Source organism: Cuculus canorus, chromosome 13 (genome assembly GCF_017976375.1).
Source record: "Cuculus canorus isolate bCucCan1 chromosome 13, bCucCan1.pri, whole genome shotgun sequence".
Lineage (NCBI taxonomy): Eukaryota > Metazoa > Chordata > Aves > Cuculiformes > Cuculidae > Cuculus > Cuculus canorus.
Genome location: NC_071413.1, coordinates 9,649,108 through 9,666,997, shown reverse-complemented (window position 1 = coordinate 9,666,997; position 17,890 = coordinate 9,649,108). Strand labels below are relative to the sequence as shown.

Below are 17,890 nucleotides of genomic sequence, written 5' to 3'. Positions count from 1 at the left end.
TGGTTGGACTCTTCTTGGGAGTTGCTCCCACTGACCACACAGGCAGGGATTCAGGTTCGGAAATCCGGGAAAGCCTTGCTCTCGCTGGAGGGCAGCTGTCTATCTATGTACAAGTTCTCAGAGGTCTCCGTTCCCACCAGTCTCTCATATTCCCCTCTGGCTCCCAGGCAGCACTGAGTATTCCACACTTCACATGGCAGTGCAGGCTCCTTGATCTGCACAGGGTGCTTTGCACACCTCATGGGATCCTTCCCTCCCTGCAAGCTGCCTTCTCCTTACTCCATCAGGAGAAAGCCTCTTTCTGAAATCTAGACTAAATAAAAAAGTTAGTCTAGGCAGCTTGATTCTTTTTTTTCCAGTGGACACCACATATTCGTGTGATGTTTTCAGTTGAACAATTCACAGAGAACTCTAAGATGTAACCCAACATCTAAACAGTACCAGAAATCACCGAGAGGCTGAGTAAAAATAGAGATATACTTAAGATGGCCACTAACACCAGTCTTAAAACAAATGCTTTATAATTGGTCACCTTTATTTCAAGAACAGAACAGCCTTTCACCCCAGCCTGCTCTGCGAGCTGTGTAACTCATGTAGCACAAGTAGCAGCCACATCCCGTAGAGCAAGAGCCCCCAACAAAGCAATCCCCACTGAGATATTGACTTTGGGTTTCCCTCTTCTCCCTCCCTTGGTGTGAAGGAAGCCCAACGCAGAACATTAACAGCTCCCTCATCCTGCATCTGTGCAGATGCTTCACCGTGAGTAATTATGCAAATAAATAAAGTAGTCAGTATCTCGCAGAGTGGGAGTAGAGAGTGACCACAGATCACCTAGAAATTAAATTATTGCTATGTTCTTATTGGATACTGCAAGCAGGTAACTCACTTGGTAACCACCAAGAGAGGTCAGATCGCCCTTGTGATGTCAGTTCACAGGGACAGAAGGGTGTAGGAGGACAAGACAGATCTAATTTAATCTGCTCCTTGCCTTATAGGCAGGAATTTTCTCACTGGGCCTGCATCTTTTGACATTTTGATGGAAATAGGTGGGGGCAGTGTGTATCAAGAGCAGGCTCCCAAAACACTTGGAAACCTGTCATGCCTGCCAGACTTTACCAAGGAGTTCTCACATGTTCTAAAAGGAGTTCTAAAAGCACATGTTGCTAAGTGTACTCACTGCTCCTGACTTGCAACAAGAGCTGCTGAGCCACCTCCACATGGTAAAGGAACTGCAGGCTCAAATTTCAAAGAGAGCAGGAGCTGAGGGTCACCCTGAGAGTGAGCCAGAGCTGCTGATTGATTAGGGAAAATCAGAGCAAATTAGAGCTGTATGACACAGGCGTGAGGAAGCACCTTTCCTGCCACAGGCACAGGTGGTCAACCTGACACTTGGAGACACTTCCCTCTGCTGGTGGAACACGCGGTAACTGCCAGCATCCCGGTATCGAGTCAAGCCAGCTACAAGGCATAACATGAAGTCTAATACATAGGAGACCACTTGTCACCAAAGATTATCAGGTAGTCCAAGGCTGATTACAAGTGATGAGCTCACAGCAGTGTCACTCTCCCTAAGGAGTATTGGCCAGAGAACATGAGTTTGAGAGGATGAGGAGGACGGCAGGAAGAACACCAGACTGATGGAAAAGCAGAGGAGTCCTTTGCAGGACACCCAGGGATGTCTTTGTTAAGCATCATGCAGCTGGTTTTCTTCCAGGAGAATCTTCTCCCCGGGCTTGAAGGCGGGCATCCCCAGGTAAGGGCAGCTGGCACAGCGGAACGCGTCCCCCAGGTAGCACTGGCAAGAGAAAGAAAAGCAGCTTCTGTAATCAGAGGCAATGTTCAACTCTTTCCCTGTTCCAGCTTAAGAGATGACACATTCCTCAGCACATATCAGCACAGAAACCGCTTCCCTTCTGCCCTCCAACACAGGTCTGGTTAGTGCGGTTAGCAGAGCTGTGCAAGGCACTGTGCTCATGTGGAAGAAGCAAGTTTCCAGCCCAGCTGCTGCGGCTGCATGCCAGGCTTGGGCAGCGCCAAAACCACCACCAGTTGCCCTGGGCTCCCACAAGGGGCTCTTCCCTGAGCAGATCGCTGTTGGCACACAGGCAGAGAGGTTCCCCAACTCCTACAAGGGCAGCACTTGCACTGCAACATGCACTGGTACAGAGCATGTGGGCACAGGACAGCAGGCTGAAGCTCTGCAGAAGCTGCACAAGCAGCGCTTTGAAGCAGTAAACTAGGGAACAGTTGCTAGAGAAAACAGTTATTGGACACAAATCATGCACTGCAAACCACAATATAGAAACAAAAATGACTATTTACATTTCCACAGGCAGATTTGGGCTGTGAATTCTTCTTCTTCTCCTGTTCCAGCTCTTCAGCCAGGCCACATGTGCTGTAGAAAAATAAAGGAGTCACCTGCTTAAAGGTTCTGAGTCACTGACACTTGTTCCAGCCCTACTCACATGCAACAGCCCTCGTCCTGTCACACGATACAGCTGACTTGAAGACTCTCATGCTCTACATTTTGTTGTTCAACACCACGGTTTGCACAGCAAGTGTTGAAACACACTCCTCCAGTTTAAACCAAGAGAGAAATTACTCTTTAGCACTTGCCGTGTGTGCTGGGTCTCCTTGAAAACGGAGAAATCAGGGTTTTAGTTAAGGCAGGACAAACTGTGTAGCTACCTTAAAGAACACTGCTGATCATACCAGTGTGGTGGTTTGTAGCCATTTCGGTGCGGCAATTCTCATGGTACTTGGATTTACACTCAAATTGTCAATATAAGAAAGGACATGAACCAAAAGAACTATGCTCTGAGGAGCAGCAAAGTGTCTATAATCTTTTTAAAACCTACTCAACTCTAAGGGTTTAATGTTACAATTAGAAGTTCACTGATGCACTAATCTCAGCACTGACCAGTTCTTGCAGGCTTTCTTTTTGCCCATTTCTTTGCAGGATGGAGCTCTGAGGGACAATGGATCCGGCTTTTTCAAATCCTCTGAATCCAACAGCTCATCAGAGTCCAGAAGATCCTGGAAATATACCACAGAGGACTGCATGCAGGAAACTGATTTGGCAGTAAGGAACGATTGTTGCTGTGTTATGTTCAGAGAGATGGTGCTATCTGTAGCTCCAGCATTAAAATGCTGCAACTGTGGCCTCTTATCTATGACTCCTCTCCACCCTCACCACACCTCTGGGCTCTCAAGACCTCACACAGGAGATGAGATATTTTGCCCTGCGGATGCTTTTCGACCTCTTAAGTTGCAAAGTTTCCCCCAACCAGTATGACTGATACTATTTAGAGTAGGAAAGAAGAGGAGGGAGGAGGAACAACAGCAAAGCACCACAAAGAAAACCAGATACCATCTCTTCATCATTCATATCATTGGCAGAGAGGGTCCACAGCTTGGCAGTGGTTGGGTCCACAGAGGGTTTTCCTGGAGCCAAAATAAAGGAAGAAATAGTAGTTACTCCAGCCTTCGTCCCATCCACTTCCAAAAAATACAGTTCAAACAGCTTTGGAAAGCCCTATCCTGGAGCTGTCTCCCTGTTCCCAGGGATGCTTGTCATCCAAGTCAGGCAATCCAAGCACTTAGTATGCACCCCACTCCTTACCCGAAGGACCAAGTTTCTTGGCAAAGGAAAGCTTGAGCTGACTTGAGGATCCCACTTCAAAATTGGGCTTCCTGCCTTCAATCTGAACAATGAGAAGGTCATTGCCTTGGTAACCCAAATGGTCTTGGACCGACTGGGCCTCCTCTGGGGTCAATGCTTCTTTTTGCAGCTGCAATGTAAGATTTTAGGTTAACCTTATGCAAAACCACCTTTATTTCAGCACCCAGTCCAGTATTCCTGTGAACACAGACAACTGGTATTTCAAGCCTAAAAAACCCCACTACCTTTGCAATGACTAAAGGTTATGGCAGGCAGTGTCCCTGCACATTTGCAGTAAACCAGGGCAGCTAAACACTGTGTGACCCAGCAAATCCCCAGGAATGGGCATCTACATGTCAAGGTCACTGCACAAGGGAGGTTCTGGACACTGTTAGTACATACGTACCTCCTTCACTTCCACCAAGCCGGAGAGGGTCAAAGCTGTGGGGAGTTTGGCTGCTGTCTTGATTCTGCTGTTGTTTCCTGGAAGACACAAAAGCAGGAAGTAGGAGGAGGTAAGAACAGGAACAGAGACCACTGAGAAACCTGGAAAAGCAAGAGCTTTAGAAGGAATTACTCAACTCAAGCCTCTGCTTTAAAATTTGGCTCTTTCTGGTTGACAGCAGGGGCAAATCAGAAGCAATGCAAGCAGCTTGTTCATTAAAATAACAGCCTCAGATCACAAGTCGTTCTGTTGTTCTAGCTCTAGATTTGTTCTATATATACCAAAACTTTCCTTGACCCAATCAACACCCACCAAAAAAAGGAAAAAAAAAAACCCACCCAAATCCCAAACAACAAAATCCTCCAAAACATTTTTACCTATTAAAGTGAACAACTCCTGAAGCTTTCACAACATGGACTCCTAAATGAGCATTACATTCAGAAACATAACATTCAAGTGCCTTGTTCTCATAGGCAAAAGCTATTACAATCACTGTTTAATCAAAAGCTCACTACAGGCTTAATTACTTGGGCATGGGATTGTGCTGAATGGAATCCATTCACTCACTCTCTTGTCCCACTTGCACTCTATCCCAAGTCCACCAAATTCCAGCCTGTCAAATGTGACTTTGAAAGAAAAGAAACCTCATCTATTCCAGACTCTGCACGTTCTTTGTTCTGTCCCAGAAGTGTTTACTACTGCCCCTAAAGGACCAACTTGCACCACAGAGCCAGTGCGAGCTTCAAAGCACCAGCAAATCTTTCCAGCCTGGAGCAGGTGTTTCCTCTGCCACTTACACCACCACTTTCAGCACAGTAGATTGTGCTAACAGAAACACCATCGGCAGAGATGCTTGTGTTCTTATCACGTGGCATATTTCACACTTCCATCCTGAATCAGCTCCCTATGCCAGCAATGTTTGAATGCAGAATCATCTTGTGCGTTCCCAAAGCTGTCCCATGGCACTTCTACCTTCTCTGGATAACTACTTCTCAGATGGCTTTCAGGACAGCTGCTCTCAGCATTTGTCACCTGGTTTTAAAGTCACTTCAGAAGCCCCTCAGAAACATGACATCTGCAACTATTTAATATTACATGCCCTAGGAGAATTATGATTTTTGCTGAGCCTTTCAATGTAGTTTAGGAACAGGCCTGTCAAGAGCTTTTGACAAAAGGAGAGTGACTGCAAACATCTCTGATGGCTACCAGGTGAAACACTGGATGAAAACCTTTCTATTCAGGTTATCGTGTCAGTAGACTGAAAAGTATGTGAACACAAGTCAAGGTCACTGCCCTTTCCATTTCAGCCTAATCCTCACAAGAATTGCAATGTTGCCATAAAAGCAAGGCAGATGCAGGTTCTCTTACCTGATTCTGTAACTACCGGTTCTTTCAGGAGGACACGGCCCCCTGGCTTAAGTATCCGAGCTATTTCAGCCAGTACCTCTGCACTGTGCTGTGCAGTACTGCCTGGTACCACACCAGAGAGAATTACATCAAAACTAGACTCTTTGTGAGCAGCTGAAAAGAAAGAGAAAGATGGTATAATTTTAAACTCACATGCACACACCTTTTCGTAATACACCAGTTCGACCTCCCTCCTCATCTCCAATGTTTGCATATATCAATAACGGATTAGACACTAGTCACAGGAAACACGGCAGGGTATATCTCCTTCTTCCCTGTACTGCCAATACTAAGAGTCAGCAGTAGGTGCTATTGTTCTGAATGCTGACTTACAAACCAGGGAAGAAGTCAGCTCACACAACACAAGCACCCTCTCCCTTTAAATACAACAGTGAAAAGTGAAACACATTCTTACACAGAGACAGCTGGTTAACGTTTTCCACAGCGACACGATTATCAGCTCCCACCAGAGCCTGAATTTTATCCACCAAATCTTTCAAGGCTTCAACTGGTGAGGAACTGTCCCAGATGATGGCCACGCGCTGGCCTGGAGCGACTCCGTACTCCCCCATTTCCGCAGCAGCAGTAAACCTGACAGCGGCAGAGAGAGGAGAGGGTAGAGGGGGGAGACAAATAAGAAGGGTCAGTGCCAAACACAGCATGAACGTCTATGGACTGTGACCTAAACACAGAGCATGGACTCATTTCAATAGATGGGAATTATTTTCTGGAGACAGGCAGCACAGAGTTCCCCCAAGCTGAGTGTTAACACGACTTTGAGAAATAGCCTCACTTAAGGGCATAACTCAGTTTCTTTCCAGTTCAGAGACTAGTTTGTGTGCAAGCCATGCTTAAAAAAAACCTTACCTGCTTTTCTTAAAGATTTGAATAGAGACACATAGGATATCTGGATTTCCAGACTAGTGAAAACTATTTGGCATTAAACACTGCCTTGTCTCTCCTACCCAGGACATGACCTAGCGAGTTGTCTTCTGCAGTACATGAGAAGAAACAAAAATAACTGCTGGCATTCCCAGTATTCCAGATGGAGGCTCTTTCAGCTCTTATTATTGGTGCTGCTGAGTGAGCAATTACATGGAGGGAGGAAGGGAACAGAATGTACAGCGAAGTGACAATTTTAAGAAACATGGCTGCACTAATATTTTTTAAGAAGATTGCATCCCTGACAGAGTCCAAATAAAATCTGCCCTATAGAAGAGTCACAACACTATCATACTGTCACCTGCACTCACAGCAGCACCAGCTACAGAAACAAATTACCCAGCCCTTTTCACTCTACCCATCCAATGCAAATCTATTTTCTTTCCGATTTGACATAAGCACAGAGAACAGAGAGCACTGGTGAGCACACGAGTTGCCCAGCACATCTTCACTCAGCTGCAAGCTATACGCTTGCCTTGGGAAAGCTTGTTGAATGCAAAGTCTTTACCAGAAATCATTACATTATTTGCCTTGGGTAATGTCTTATTGTCACCACGTTGTCACAAAAACATAGCTTATAGTTACGCTGTACCAGATTTAACTCAGTTGCTTCCAGTCAGGGCTGGAGTGATTTTGACTCGCTGTCCTTCCGGCTCTATGCACTAGGAATCCCTCTCTCTTGGAAACCGCAAACAAGGTCAGAACAGGACAACTCTGTTTCTTGTCTGAGCTGCTCTGGTAGGAACTGGCACTAATGCCACCTACGATGCAAACCAGGTAAGGAGCGGAAGAACTTGGATATATGCTATAGGTTATAGTGCCTCACAGCTGGCCTTGCATGCACGTGCAACACAAACTAAGCACCTATAACAGATAGTAACACTAGCAAACGCAGACTAATCCCATTCGAAAGTCACTTCTCCCAGGAAGAAGACTGAAAATCTCAAAAGATAAATAAGCTGTTTGGCTAATGTGGAAAACAAAATCCAAAGTGACACCTTCCTCTCAGAGCAGCAGGCTGTGTCCTTTCCAGATGGGCTCAAGATATCTCTCCTGATCCCAGACATAATGCTAGCATAGTGTAAGGGTAGAGACTTCAGTCAGAGCCCAGACTATATCAAAAGCAACATCAGCCTGCATCAACCCCTTGAGATGCAATCTAAACAAAGTAGGAAGCTGCTGTAGTCCTCAATAACACAACGTTACATCTGCCTTCAGTCAGCATAAAGGCAAGGAGTGGCTGTTGAAGAACGCACAGCCAAGCTTTAAATGGGATGATGAGGGGGGTACTTTCCCTCTCTATTTTTCCCAACAGGAAGCTGAGTTTATTTAAACTGAAAGGTTTTGTGTACCAGCCATTATCCTTTTAAACACCTCCATCTGTAGACTACTGGGGTTTGTCTGGCTGGGCCACCCAAGCCTGGCCAGGAACCAGTACAGCCACCACACTTCCCATCCTAACCCCCGAGATTCCTGCAGCTGGGACTGGGCTGTGCCAGGTCCAGGAGGGGAAGGGCTGGACCCAGGCAGCCAGAATTCCAACTTAGATGCATATAGATATATTTTCCCAGAAATCTTACGCATATTCTACTCCTTTCCAAGGACTAATTTTAATGTTATTATGAACTTCACAACAGTCAGAAGCCTTGCTGATTTGGAGCTGGCTCCAGCTCTGCTGGAGATATTATTAGAGATAAGGAGAGACTGCAAACAGAGGTGATCACACTGAACACAAGGCGTTATCATCTCCAAAGAATAAACGGTGCCTGGGAAAGCGCTGCTTGAAAGAAAACACGCTGCCAGACAGACATTCTGTCTAACTTCCAAAAAAAAGTACAATCACTCAGATGAAACTTAACTCTGCTTCAGCTTAAATCGAAAATACTCCACTTTTTGTAATAGTAACCACTTCTTGTGTCAGCCCCTCAGGCCCCTCTTCTCCAGACTAAACAACCCCAGGTCCCTCAGCCGCTCCTATTAGGAGAAGCGGAGGCCCGCGGAGGCCCCCAGCCGCCCAGAAGCCCCCAAGAGGCCCAAGCGAACCCCGAGCCCCGAGCCGCCGCCGCCGCCCCCAGCCCCGCTCACCTCAGCCGCGCCCGCCCCGTCTGCGTTTGATGCCGTCACCACCGCGCGCCGCCCGCGTGACGTCTACGCGCTCTGCCCGCTTCCAAGATGGCGGCGGCGGCGGCAGGCAGCCTGAGGCGTGCCGGCTGGGGGCTGTGGCGGGGCCGCGCGGGTGAGGGGGCGGCGGGCACGCCCGGGGCGGGGGGAAGCGGGGAGTGGGGAGAGGGGGCGCGTGCCCGGGCCATGCGCGTGCCCGCCCGTGCGCGTGGCGGTGGGGAAGGTGAGGTGAAGGGCAGGGGCGGCGCCAGTGGGCGGGGCGGGGCGGGGCCAGTCCCTATCTCCGTCCACAGTCCCCATCCCATCCCATCTCCAGTCCCTATCACCAGTCCCCATCTCCATCCCCAGTCTCCATCTCTAGTCCCTATCTCTAGTCCCCATCTCCAGTCTCCATCTCCAGTCCCCAGCTCCATCTCCGGTCCCATCGCTGATCCCAGCTCCAGTCCCCATCTCCAGTCCCCAGCCTCAGCTCCAGTCCCCACCCCCATCTCCAATCCCCAGTCTCCATCTCCAGTTCCATCTCTGATCCTATCTCCAGTCCCCAGCTCCAGTCCCGGCTCCAATCCCTGGTCCCCAGTCCCTGTCCCCAGACCCAGTCTCCAGTCCCAGCCTCATCTGCCATCCCCAGCTCCAGTTTCAGTCCCAGCCTCATCTCCAGTCCCCAGCTCTGGCCCTAACTCCAGCTGCAGCTCCAGTCCCCGGCTTCAGCTCCAGCTTCAATACGCCAGCTCTGCTCTGGGCTCCAGCTCCAGGCCCAGCTCCAGGCCATGCAGCTGGACCAAGGCCTGCACACACCAGTGGCCACAGGCCTCCAGGGGCACCGGGAGGCCAGAGAAGCACAGCCAGGCCTGTGAAGTTCAGTACAGGAAAGACGTGGAGGGGCTGAAGCGTGCCCAGAGAGGGACGGCGGAGCTGGGGAAGGGTCTGAAGCGCAGGGGCTGTGAGGAGCAGCTGAGAGAACTGGGGTTGTTTAGTTTAGAGAAGAGGAGGCTGAGGGGAGACCTCAACGCCCCCTACAACTGCTTGAAAGGAGGCTGTACTGAGGTGGGTGCTGGTCTCTCCTCCCAGTTAACAAGGGACAGGACAAGGAGAAGTGGCCTCAAGTTGTGCCAGGGGAGGTTTAGATTGAATGTTGGGAAAAATTTGTTTCCCAAAAGAGTGGTGGGCACAGGCTGCCCAGGGAAGTGGTGGAGTCATCATTCCTATAGGTATTCAAAAAATGGGTTGATGTGGCGTTTGGGACACAATTTAGTAAGCATGTTGGTGTTGGGCTGGTGGTTGGACTGGATGATCTTAGAGGTCTTTTCCAACCTTAATGATTCCATGACTCTGGGGAGCACAGTGCCTGGGTGAAGGAGGCCATGCCGAGCTTAGGGTGAGGAGATGCTCTCAGGGGGCCGGGCTGCTCCTCACAGTTCCCTGACCCTGAAACTGCCCCACATGGTGTGTAAGGGACCTGGAGGGGCTTTGGGGCAGGGGGCAGTGTTTGGTGGTGGGTTTTTTTAAGTATGAGCTGTGCAACCCCACCTTATTAAAAAAAAAAACCAAACCCAAACTTCGCTGCAGTTAAATTAAAAATTCTTAGAGTAGCTGTAATTGAAAGCTGCTTTGCCTGTGAGTCATCTGAGAAACACATATGATCAGCGAGGTGTAGCTGTTAAGACTGCTCACTTTCGCCTCTTGCCCCAGGCTCAAAGGTTGGTGCCTCCCGCTAACTCCTCTCCTCCATCAGGGGCTGAAAAGGAGAGAGGGTGTGCTGCAAGGAACCAAGTGGCTGCTGTGCACCCGATTACCAGTGCGAGATTGGGAAACTCCTTTCTCTTTGCAATATGTGACGTCTGTGTGGTTCTTTTCTACACAAAACATTTTCACTTTATTTTCATCAAGTAAATGTGAGCTCAGGTGAGAAGGGCCCTTCTCGGAAGTGTAAAAAACATCAAACTGTCTCTACAAATCTGTGTTCTTTTCAGATGTGTTTACCACAACTCTCTTCTTCACCTTAATTTTCTGTGCTTCCTGGTGTTGGAAGGAGACGTCTGACTCTCTTGGTTTTCCTTGTAGTGGTCAGGTGGCAGCTCTCCCCACCACAGCGTCCTCTCCAGGCCTCGGCCGTGCTGAGGAGAGTCTCTGATGAGCACAAGAAGGAGCCGTTGGCATCTTCCTCTCAGCAGCAGTTTGATTCACATCCAGCCGATCACCAGCCTGGACAGGAACCTCAGGGCCCTGACCCCAGGTAACTCACTAGGCTATTTCTAGTGCTGTCCTGCCAACAGAAGGATGTGCAACTCGGAGACAAGTTCCAGAGTTAATGAGCCTCAGACTACAGCAGCTGGAATGCTGGTTTGCTGTGACAGTACAAATTCCACTGTCCACTGTGGAGACAGGATGGGACTTTCTTTCAAGAGGGAACCTCTCTGGTCTGCAAAGTGCAAGCCTTCGCTTCTGGATTTTTGTGTAAATCGACACAAAATATGTTGACTGTAAAGCCCCTGGTGGAAAAGCTATTTTTTTTAAAGGGAGGGGAATCTGAGGCTGATTAGTCTGCAGGTAGGCACCTAGATTGAGCCTTTCGTTATTTTTCTCTTCTCCTCTCATGGCAAAGGTTCGTTAAGAATCCTTTTTCTGGAAAGGGAAGGATTTTACAGGAGGAGGTGAGATTTAAACTAAATATGCAGATCTCAAAGCATGCCTGCACGCAGCAGTGGCGGCAAGCAAGTGGCAGAGTCCAGGTTTCTGATGTTTGATGGTGACATTCCCCTCACTGTAACAATACCTTCTCATAGTTACACTGGCCAGGGCAGCCAGGAGTCTGAGGACTATGAGAGCGAGGAGCAGCTGCAGCATCGAATCCTCACAGCAGCGCTGGAGTTTGTGCCCGAACATGGCTGGACTGCAGAAGCCATTGCAGAGGGAGCCAAGGTATGTGGGGAGAGAAGCAAAGAACCAGTTGAAAACTGGATGGAGCTGAAGTCCAAAGACAGCCGGGTCTGCATGCTTCCCCCACATACTCTTGGGTCATGCACCCTGGTCAGCAAATGGTACCAGGCAGGAATGTGTGACGGCTATTACAGGGTAACCCTGTCAGAGTTAAATTAAGGCACGATGTTAAGTAGTGATCCTAAAGAAAGGAAAACCTGCACAGGAATTTATTTGTAATGCAATATTAGTTTGTTTAAATTCATATAACTTCATTTGTGGAATGAATACCATCTATTTCCTAGTTGGAGCCTGCATAGCAGCGTATGACCCAGTCTGTCCTTCTCCCCTCTTCACTGCAGGCCCTGGGTCTCTCTGCTGCCGCTGCTGGGATGTTTCAAAGTGATGGCAGTCAACTGATCCTGCACTTTCTGTCTCAGTGCAACACCAAGCTGTCTGAGCTGCTGGAGCAGGAACAAAAACTAGTGCAGCAGGGCGAAGCAGAGTGAGTACTGGGTGTGAAAGGACATCTTCCTTGGCAGACTTTGGGGACTGCATAGACAGAGAGGCCACCTGAGACACACATACTTTAAGTACAAAGTGTAATTTACCCAAAGCCCACCTTCCCTGATACAGAGTTGGACCAGAGGCATGAAGGGTGTGTAATAATTTACATATCTGTTGCTGAGGGTGATGGTATATCAATCTTTCAAGTCCAGAACTGAGTTGAACCGTGATGTTCTTCATATTTGTATTTTGTTTTTCTCACTCAGGAAGAAGCCTATAGATCAGTTCCTGAGAGATGCTGTGGAAGCCAGGCTGAGGATGGTGATTCCCTATCTTGAGAGATGGCCCCAGGTATATGATGAATATCAGGGTTGTCTCTTTTTTTGTGTGTATTTTAAACACTCTATGACCTTCAATGTAGTCTGTCCACCAGAGTAGCTCAGGGTTGTAAAGGAGACCTTTGCTGATTTCAGATGACTTGTACCCTTGAAGATGAAAGCACTTTTGGAAGAAGGCAGTTAAATGTGCCCTTAGAATGAATGTTTTCTTGCATTTCCAGAAAGGCAAACCTCTCCATCATTCACTCCACCTATCTGGGATACCTAGGGAATAACCTGTGCCTCTGCTCAGTCCTATTTGCACTGTCACAGGAAGTCGGGCTCCTCGCAACATTGTTCTAGTTGTGCTGGTATTGTTTGGTGCCTGGAAATGCAGAGCTACTGCTTTGTCACAAGCAGCTGCGATCTGTGAGCTGAGGGGGCTTCATGCTTCAAAATTCAGATTGAGTCTCAAGCCTTTCTGCTCAGGGTGGGAAGGGAATTGAATAGTGACTTTAGTACAAAACAAAGAGTTCCCAACCTTGGGATGTGAAGGTTGCTGCAAAGTCCTCCTCTGTTGTCCAGAACCACTGCTGGCCTCTGGGCAGCTGAATTTGACGTTCCTTACAGAGGGAGAAGATGGGATTCATGTTTTTGTTACAGATTAGCATAACTTGTCTTGTGAAGGATGTGGGTGGATTGTGACTCTCCTGGCATTGTGTTATTATGTTCAAAGGCTGCAGGATCCCAGCAGGGCCATTACAACTGGCTGTTCTGCCCTTGGAGCTGCTTTGAGTTCAAAGTCAAATTCAGAGAAATGAGAGATTTGACTCCCTGCCTGTAGGCACACAGCATAAGTGTGAGTCAGCTCAGCCTGTGCTGCGTTTCCCTGCCTGGAGAGGCAGCTTGGGAGAGACAACACACTGGTGTTTGAACTAAACAGGGAGCTTTGAGCTCCAGTAGGCCTGAGCTTGGCTGCCACACTGTGCATTCCCAGTAAATCCTGCCACTTGGAAAGACCAGTGCTAGTTCAAAAGAGCTGAGGGGACTTGTCACTGGGGGCTGAAGGCAAGTCAACAGCAACAGGGAGAGGATACCAGAGCAGAGCATTGTTGGTCTGCTTTAACGTTGTGTTCTTCTCTCTCTGCCTCTCCCATTTATCTGTGTTTCCTTCACAGGCTCTGAGCATCCTGTTGATGCCACATAACATCCCTTCCAGCCTCAGCCTCCTCAGCAGCATGATTGATGATATCTTGCATTATGCTGGAGACCAGTCTACAGACGTAAGTCTTTTGCCTTGCAGACTGGCTGGTGCTGCCCCTCGGCACGTCAGCAAAATGATAGGTTGAAATAGGCCTTGGGCCACACCTCTCTTGAAATGATCCCATTTGCTGAGTGAGGAAGATGTTTTCAGAAGCACCCAAGGGTCCTTTTAGGCTGTAGTCTAGTTTCCAAAGAGACTTAGAAGCCAAAGGGACTACATGCAAATTAGTGCCAGTGGGATTAGTGCAAATTAAAAGGACTTGCTTTCCTAGACTCTTTTAAGTACTTTTTTTTTCTGAAGACACAGACAGAATTGCTGGTATTTTGAGACTAAGTTGACCCAGCATTTACTGAGTGAGCTGCATGGCTGTCGAAGCAGCTGTCTCTTCCACCATCAGCAGCATTTACAGATTTGACTTGAAAACCATTAAAGAACCAACCTAAAAATACCAGTAGCTTATTAAAGCTTTCATCTTTCTGGCAGGAAATAAAAGAAAATTATAACCATAATTAAAGCAATTAATAGACTACTTTAATTCATACAGATGTAGGGAGAGATGGGAAAAGCTAAATGAACCATTTTAACAAACTACTTTAATAAACTTCTTTTATTTGAGTCTAAAAGAGAAGCTACTGTAGTGAAAAATAAATAAGAGATGCGAAAAATAAAAGGAGTAAGCCAGAAGAGCAATGAAAAGCTGTGATGGCATCAGGAACTGCAAGTCCTTTACAGGTTATGAAAGTCAAATTGACATGTCAGAGTCAGCGTCTGCACCAAGCTGTTTCTAAAGTCTCCTCACTGATGCAGGGAGTAGGAGAAATTCTGAAATTTATCTTTTCTTTGCACCTCTGACCAGTTAAAAGAGTTTTCTTGGGAAGCTGTGATGCTCCCTTCTTCCCAGTAAGGGCATTTAATGTCACTTGCAGGGCAGCCCTCTTCACAGCGCTGGGAGCTCGGTAGAGTATGCCCATGCCTCAGAGACCCCTTCAGGTGTTGTTTTCAGAGCAGGAGGAGAATCAGTAAAAAGAGTTTGGTCTCAGGCACATGAAAGAGTCAGCTGCAAGTGGCAGCATACCTCACGTTTCTCCCTTCATCAAAGCTTGCAGGTCACGGTGCAGACAGTAGAGCTTTCCAGTAAACTCTTTATTTTCAAAGTCAAGACCAGTGTTTTAATTACTCTGTTGCTTTGTAGTCATGAATAGAACAACCAGTGGTTTTTTTAAGGTACCCAAATAATTTAATCACTGTAATAGCAACAAATTAAGTTGAACACTCGTTTTTAAAAATGTGTATGTATTTCATCTGTCAGTGGCTCAAGTGCAACTGGAAAAATTGAAGAGTTTGAGTTATTTGTGCACTTCTGCACTGTGTAATCTATTGTAACACATCCTGCAACATTGCTTGCAGCGTGGTACTGATGCATTTAGTGATTCAGCAGGCAATGCTGGTATTTCAGTGGCAGGATTTGGGAAAGGTGGATCTCCGTGTGATGTCTTGCACAGTTGTCCTCTGGCTATTCCCTTTCTTCATGCTTGTACCTGGTGCGAACTGCAGCTCAAGTTCAGTACTAAATATAGCAGTTTCTCATCTAAATCAGATCAAGAATTGGAACTTTGCATCGCCTACTAGCTGCCTGTAAAGCAAAGGTGAACTCTTGCACCACACACACGGGCTAACTGAGCAAGGGAGAATTCCTTGCTGGCTGCCACAGGTCCTGGCTTGCAACAAAAAGCAGACACTAGGGATATTCTTCAGCATTTTTAGACACCATACTTGTGACCTGTGTCAGGTGGCATGGGAGCAGCTGTGCTCTCAGGTGTTGGTGTTGTCTGGTAGCCCACTGCTTCAGAGAGATGAGTTGCAGAGTTTAAGTGGGGAAGGAATGTGCAGTCAGTTTGCTATTTTCCTTTGCTATTCTCTGTTCTGCTTTCACAAGCTGCATTCTTGAGCTGCGTTCAGGTCCCGCCTTTCTCTCTCTGTGATGTTACCGCTTTGCAGATTAACTGGTACACTCGTCGAGCTGTGCTCACTGGCATTTACAACACCACCGAACTGGTGATGATGCAGGATTCATCCCCTGACTTCGAAGACACTTGGCGCTTCCTAGAAAACAGAATAGCTGATGCCATGAAGATGGGTGACACAGCTAACCAGGTAATGTTACAGGCAAGGTATGGACACGTGGCAGTGTCCACCGTCTGCCCAAACATATGTGCAGACAGACCTGGCTTTTCAGCCGTGTACGCCACACATGTGCTGCGAGCCCACCTTTTACTGGTGGGTGATGGCATAAATGCTGTCGGCTCAACACCAATAAATGCTTCAGTATTTTCTCATAACATCACAGGTAGGCGCTCTCTTTGTCAGACTGGCCCAATGGCTGGGAAACATCTATTGCCAGGAAACCTCTTCCAGATTTCTTATCACTGGCTGTCATTTGTGCTTGGCTTCTGTCAGCACCTTCGTAGAGCAAATTGTAGAATCATAGAATAGTTTGGGTTGAAAGGCACTTTAAAGATCATCTAGTTCCACCCCCCCGCTGCCATGGGCAGGGACATCCCACTGAAAATACATGTTTGTTGTGCATTACATCTCTGTGTTTGAGGGATGTAACTGCAGAAGAACACAAAAGGTCCTGTTCTCCTTGTGTCTCCTAGGTACAGTCAACCGGAGAAGCAATTGTCCAGGGCCTGATGGGAGCTGCAGTTACTGTAAGTAATGCTGAAACCAGCAGGGCTTTAAGGGCAGAATTGTTTCTCTTTCCTTCTGTGCTGAACGTCAGCATGTTTTTCCTCCCAAAACTAGAGGACAGCATGAAAAAGAATTGTATTTTACAACTTAATTACACAGAAGGATGATTTTCTGGGTCATTTGGGATTAATTCACTGTTTTGTGGTGAAAGGTCTTGCAATAGAGCGTAAAAAGCCTGAAGCTGCAGGGTGAGCTTTAGGGAAGAGTGACAGGCAATCAGAATAAACACAACCGTTCTCCATTGCTTGTCGCGAGATCTCTTCCTCTGCTGGTCCCTGTGCTGGAGATCTTGATGGAAAGACTGTGCCCCATGAACACATGGAGATGGCACTGTCCCTGGGTCATGGCAGGGTGACCTCCTCCAGCTGTTACAGTGGACTGCAGCATCCTTCCAAGAATTCATTCACTTCTTGGTGGCATCCTGGACTGCTTTATGTCCATGCAGGGCGAGCTGCACGTCCTCTGGGATACAAAACAATCCTTTATGTACCCAGGAATGATTTGTGAAGGGCTCAAGGACTTCCCTGTGATTCTGGTTTTGGACAACTCCTGTTGCACTCAGCAGCAAAATAATTTCCTTGCTATCAGAAATACGTTTTCCTTGTACCAGTACAAAACAAACAGGCTGAAACATAAATTGGAAATAGTTTTTACTGTATGAAGCAGGTCTCAGTTTCTCCCACCTCCCTCCCTGTGCAGTTGCAGTAGCGTAGTTTACCACATTTCTCAGCCTCTCTCTGCTTTCACACCCGGACACGCCCAGAAGACCCTTCACTAGAGAAATGCCCGGGCTCTGTTTGTGCTCTTGGACATCAATGTGAGGCTCTCCCATAGATTGCATCCCTGCAGTTTGGATCTGAGATGCCTGCTATTATGGGATGCTTGGCCTGTTGACACAGCAGACCCACTGTGCAGATAAAGGGGAGGAACTAGACAAGATGCCTGCTATTATGGGATGTTTGGCCTGTCTGCACGGCAGACCCACTGTGCAGATAAAGCGGAGCAACTAAACAAGATGCCTGCTATTATGGGATGCTTGGCCTGTCCACACATCTGACCCAGCGTACAAATACAGGAGAGGAACTCGACTGCTGCTGGGGAGTGTGTGGGTTGCACCCAGCTGGTTTTAGGGCAAATCGTCTCAGTACAGTAACTACTGGGGACAACCAGACCTCCCGTGCCCAAGGGCTGTGCTGGGCTCTCCAGATCTCTGCCAAGCGAGCGCGATGTCTTAGATGCTTCGATTCCCAGCTGGGGGCTGTGCAGGTGCAAGAACAGAACCGAGCTGGAGGCTGCTGACCGAGAGAGCAGGTTCGGGTGTGGGGGGTGCCCCTGCCCGAGGCCAGAGTGATTTTTCTCCAGCTCCTCCAGCTGACCGACCGCTCACCTCCGGGCCTGGGCAGAGCGATGCGTAACTCCCTTCTCCCTCTGCCCCGCAGATCAAGAACCTGACGGGTCTGAACCAGCGCCGGTGAGGCCGGACAGGCAGCGCGGGAGCGAGCGGGGCCGCGTCCTTCCCCGGAACCAATAAAGGCGGCGCAGGCTGAGCCGGGCTGTTG

General features: G+C 48.0%; 2 protein-coding genes across 4 annotated transcripts; one reads left to right on the top strand and one right to left on the bottom strand.

The window, feature by feature from the left end:
• Window positions 1–507: 507 nt before the first annotated feature.
• Window positions 508–8,678, bottom strand: CIAPIN1 (cytokine induced apoptosis inhibitor 1). 3 transcript variants are annotated; one of them, XM_054078653.1, is made up of 9 exons: window positions 8,541–8,678; window positions 5,929–6,104; window positions 5,475–5,627; window positions 4,068–4,144; window positions 3,623–3,791; window positions 3,371–3,444; window positions 2,921–3,036; window positions 2,323–2,395; window positions 508–1,795 (listed from the first exon to the last, which is right to left on the bottom strand). In XM_054078653.1, the coding sequence occupies exons 2-9, from the start codon at window positions 6,083–6,085 to the stop codon at window positions 1,685–1,687; spliced, it is 930 nt and encodes a 309-aa protein (XP_053934628.1). In that variant the 5' UTR covers window positions 6,086–6,104; window positions 8,541–8,678; the 3' UTR covers window positions 508–1,684. The 3 variants fall into 3 exon arrangements, with proteins under 3 accessions (XP_053934628.1, XP_053934627.1, XP_053934629.1); XM_054078652.1 differs by lacking the exon at window positions 8,541–8,678 and adding an exon at window positions 7,048–8,420; XM_054078654.1 differs by lacking the exon at window positions 8,541–8,678 and adding an exon at window positions 6,381–7,002.
• COQ9 (coenzyme Q9) lies at window positions 8,572–17,878 on the top strand. Its single transcript, XM_054078651.1, has 9 exons — window positions 8,572–8,691; window positions 10,638–10,809; window positions 11,360–11,495; window positions 11,855–11,997; window positions 12,266–12,350; window positions 13,495–13,599; window positions 15,579–15,734; window positions 16,238–16,291; window positions 17,771–17,878. The coding sequence occupies exons 1-9, from the start codon at window positions 8,628–8,630 to the stop codon at window positions 17,804–17,806; spliced, it is 951 nt and encodes a 316-aa protein (XP_053934626.1). The 5' UTR covers window positions 8,572–8,627; the 3' UTR covers window positions 17,807–17,878.
• Window positions 17,879–17,890: the final 12 nt, after the last annotated feature.

What these genes read in the sequence shown, in the direction of transcription:
- CIAPIN1 (XM_054078653.1), bottom strand. Translation starts at nt 6,085, where the DNA reads ATGGGGGAGTACGGAGTCGCTCCAGGCCAGCGCGTGGCCATCATCTGG. An exon ending in ACCGGTAGTTACAGAATCAG is followed by an intron (nt 4,145 to 5,474) that starts GTAAGAGAACCT and finishes TGTGTCTTCCAG; the next exon opens with GAAACAACAGCAGAATCAAG. An exon ending in CCAAATCTGCCTGTGGAAAT is followed by an intron (nt 1,796 to 2,322) that starts GTAAATAGTCAT and finishes TTCTCTTGCCAG; the next exon opens with TGCTACCTGGGGGACGCGTT.
- COQ9 (XM_054078651.1), top strand. Translation starts at nt 8,628, where the DNA reads ATGGCGGCGGCGGCGGCAGGCAGCCTGAGGCGTGCCGGCTGGGGGCTG. An exon ending in CCTCAGGGCCCTGACCCCAG is followed by an intron (nt 10,810 to 11,359) that starts GTAACTCACTAG and finishes ACCTTCTCATAG; the next exon opens with TTACACTGGCCAGGGCAGCC. An exon ending in CTGGAGACCAGTCTACAGAC is followed by an intron (nt 13,600 to 15,578) that starts GTAAGTCTTTTG and finishes ACCGCTTTGCAG; the next exon opens with ATTAACTGGTACACTCGTCG.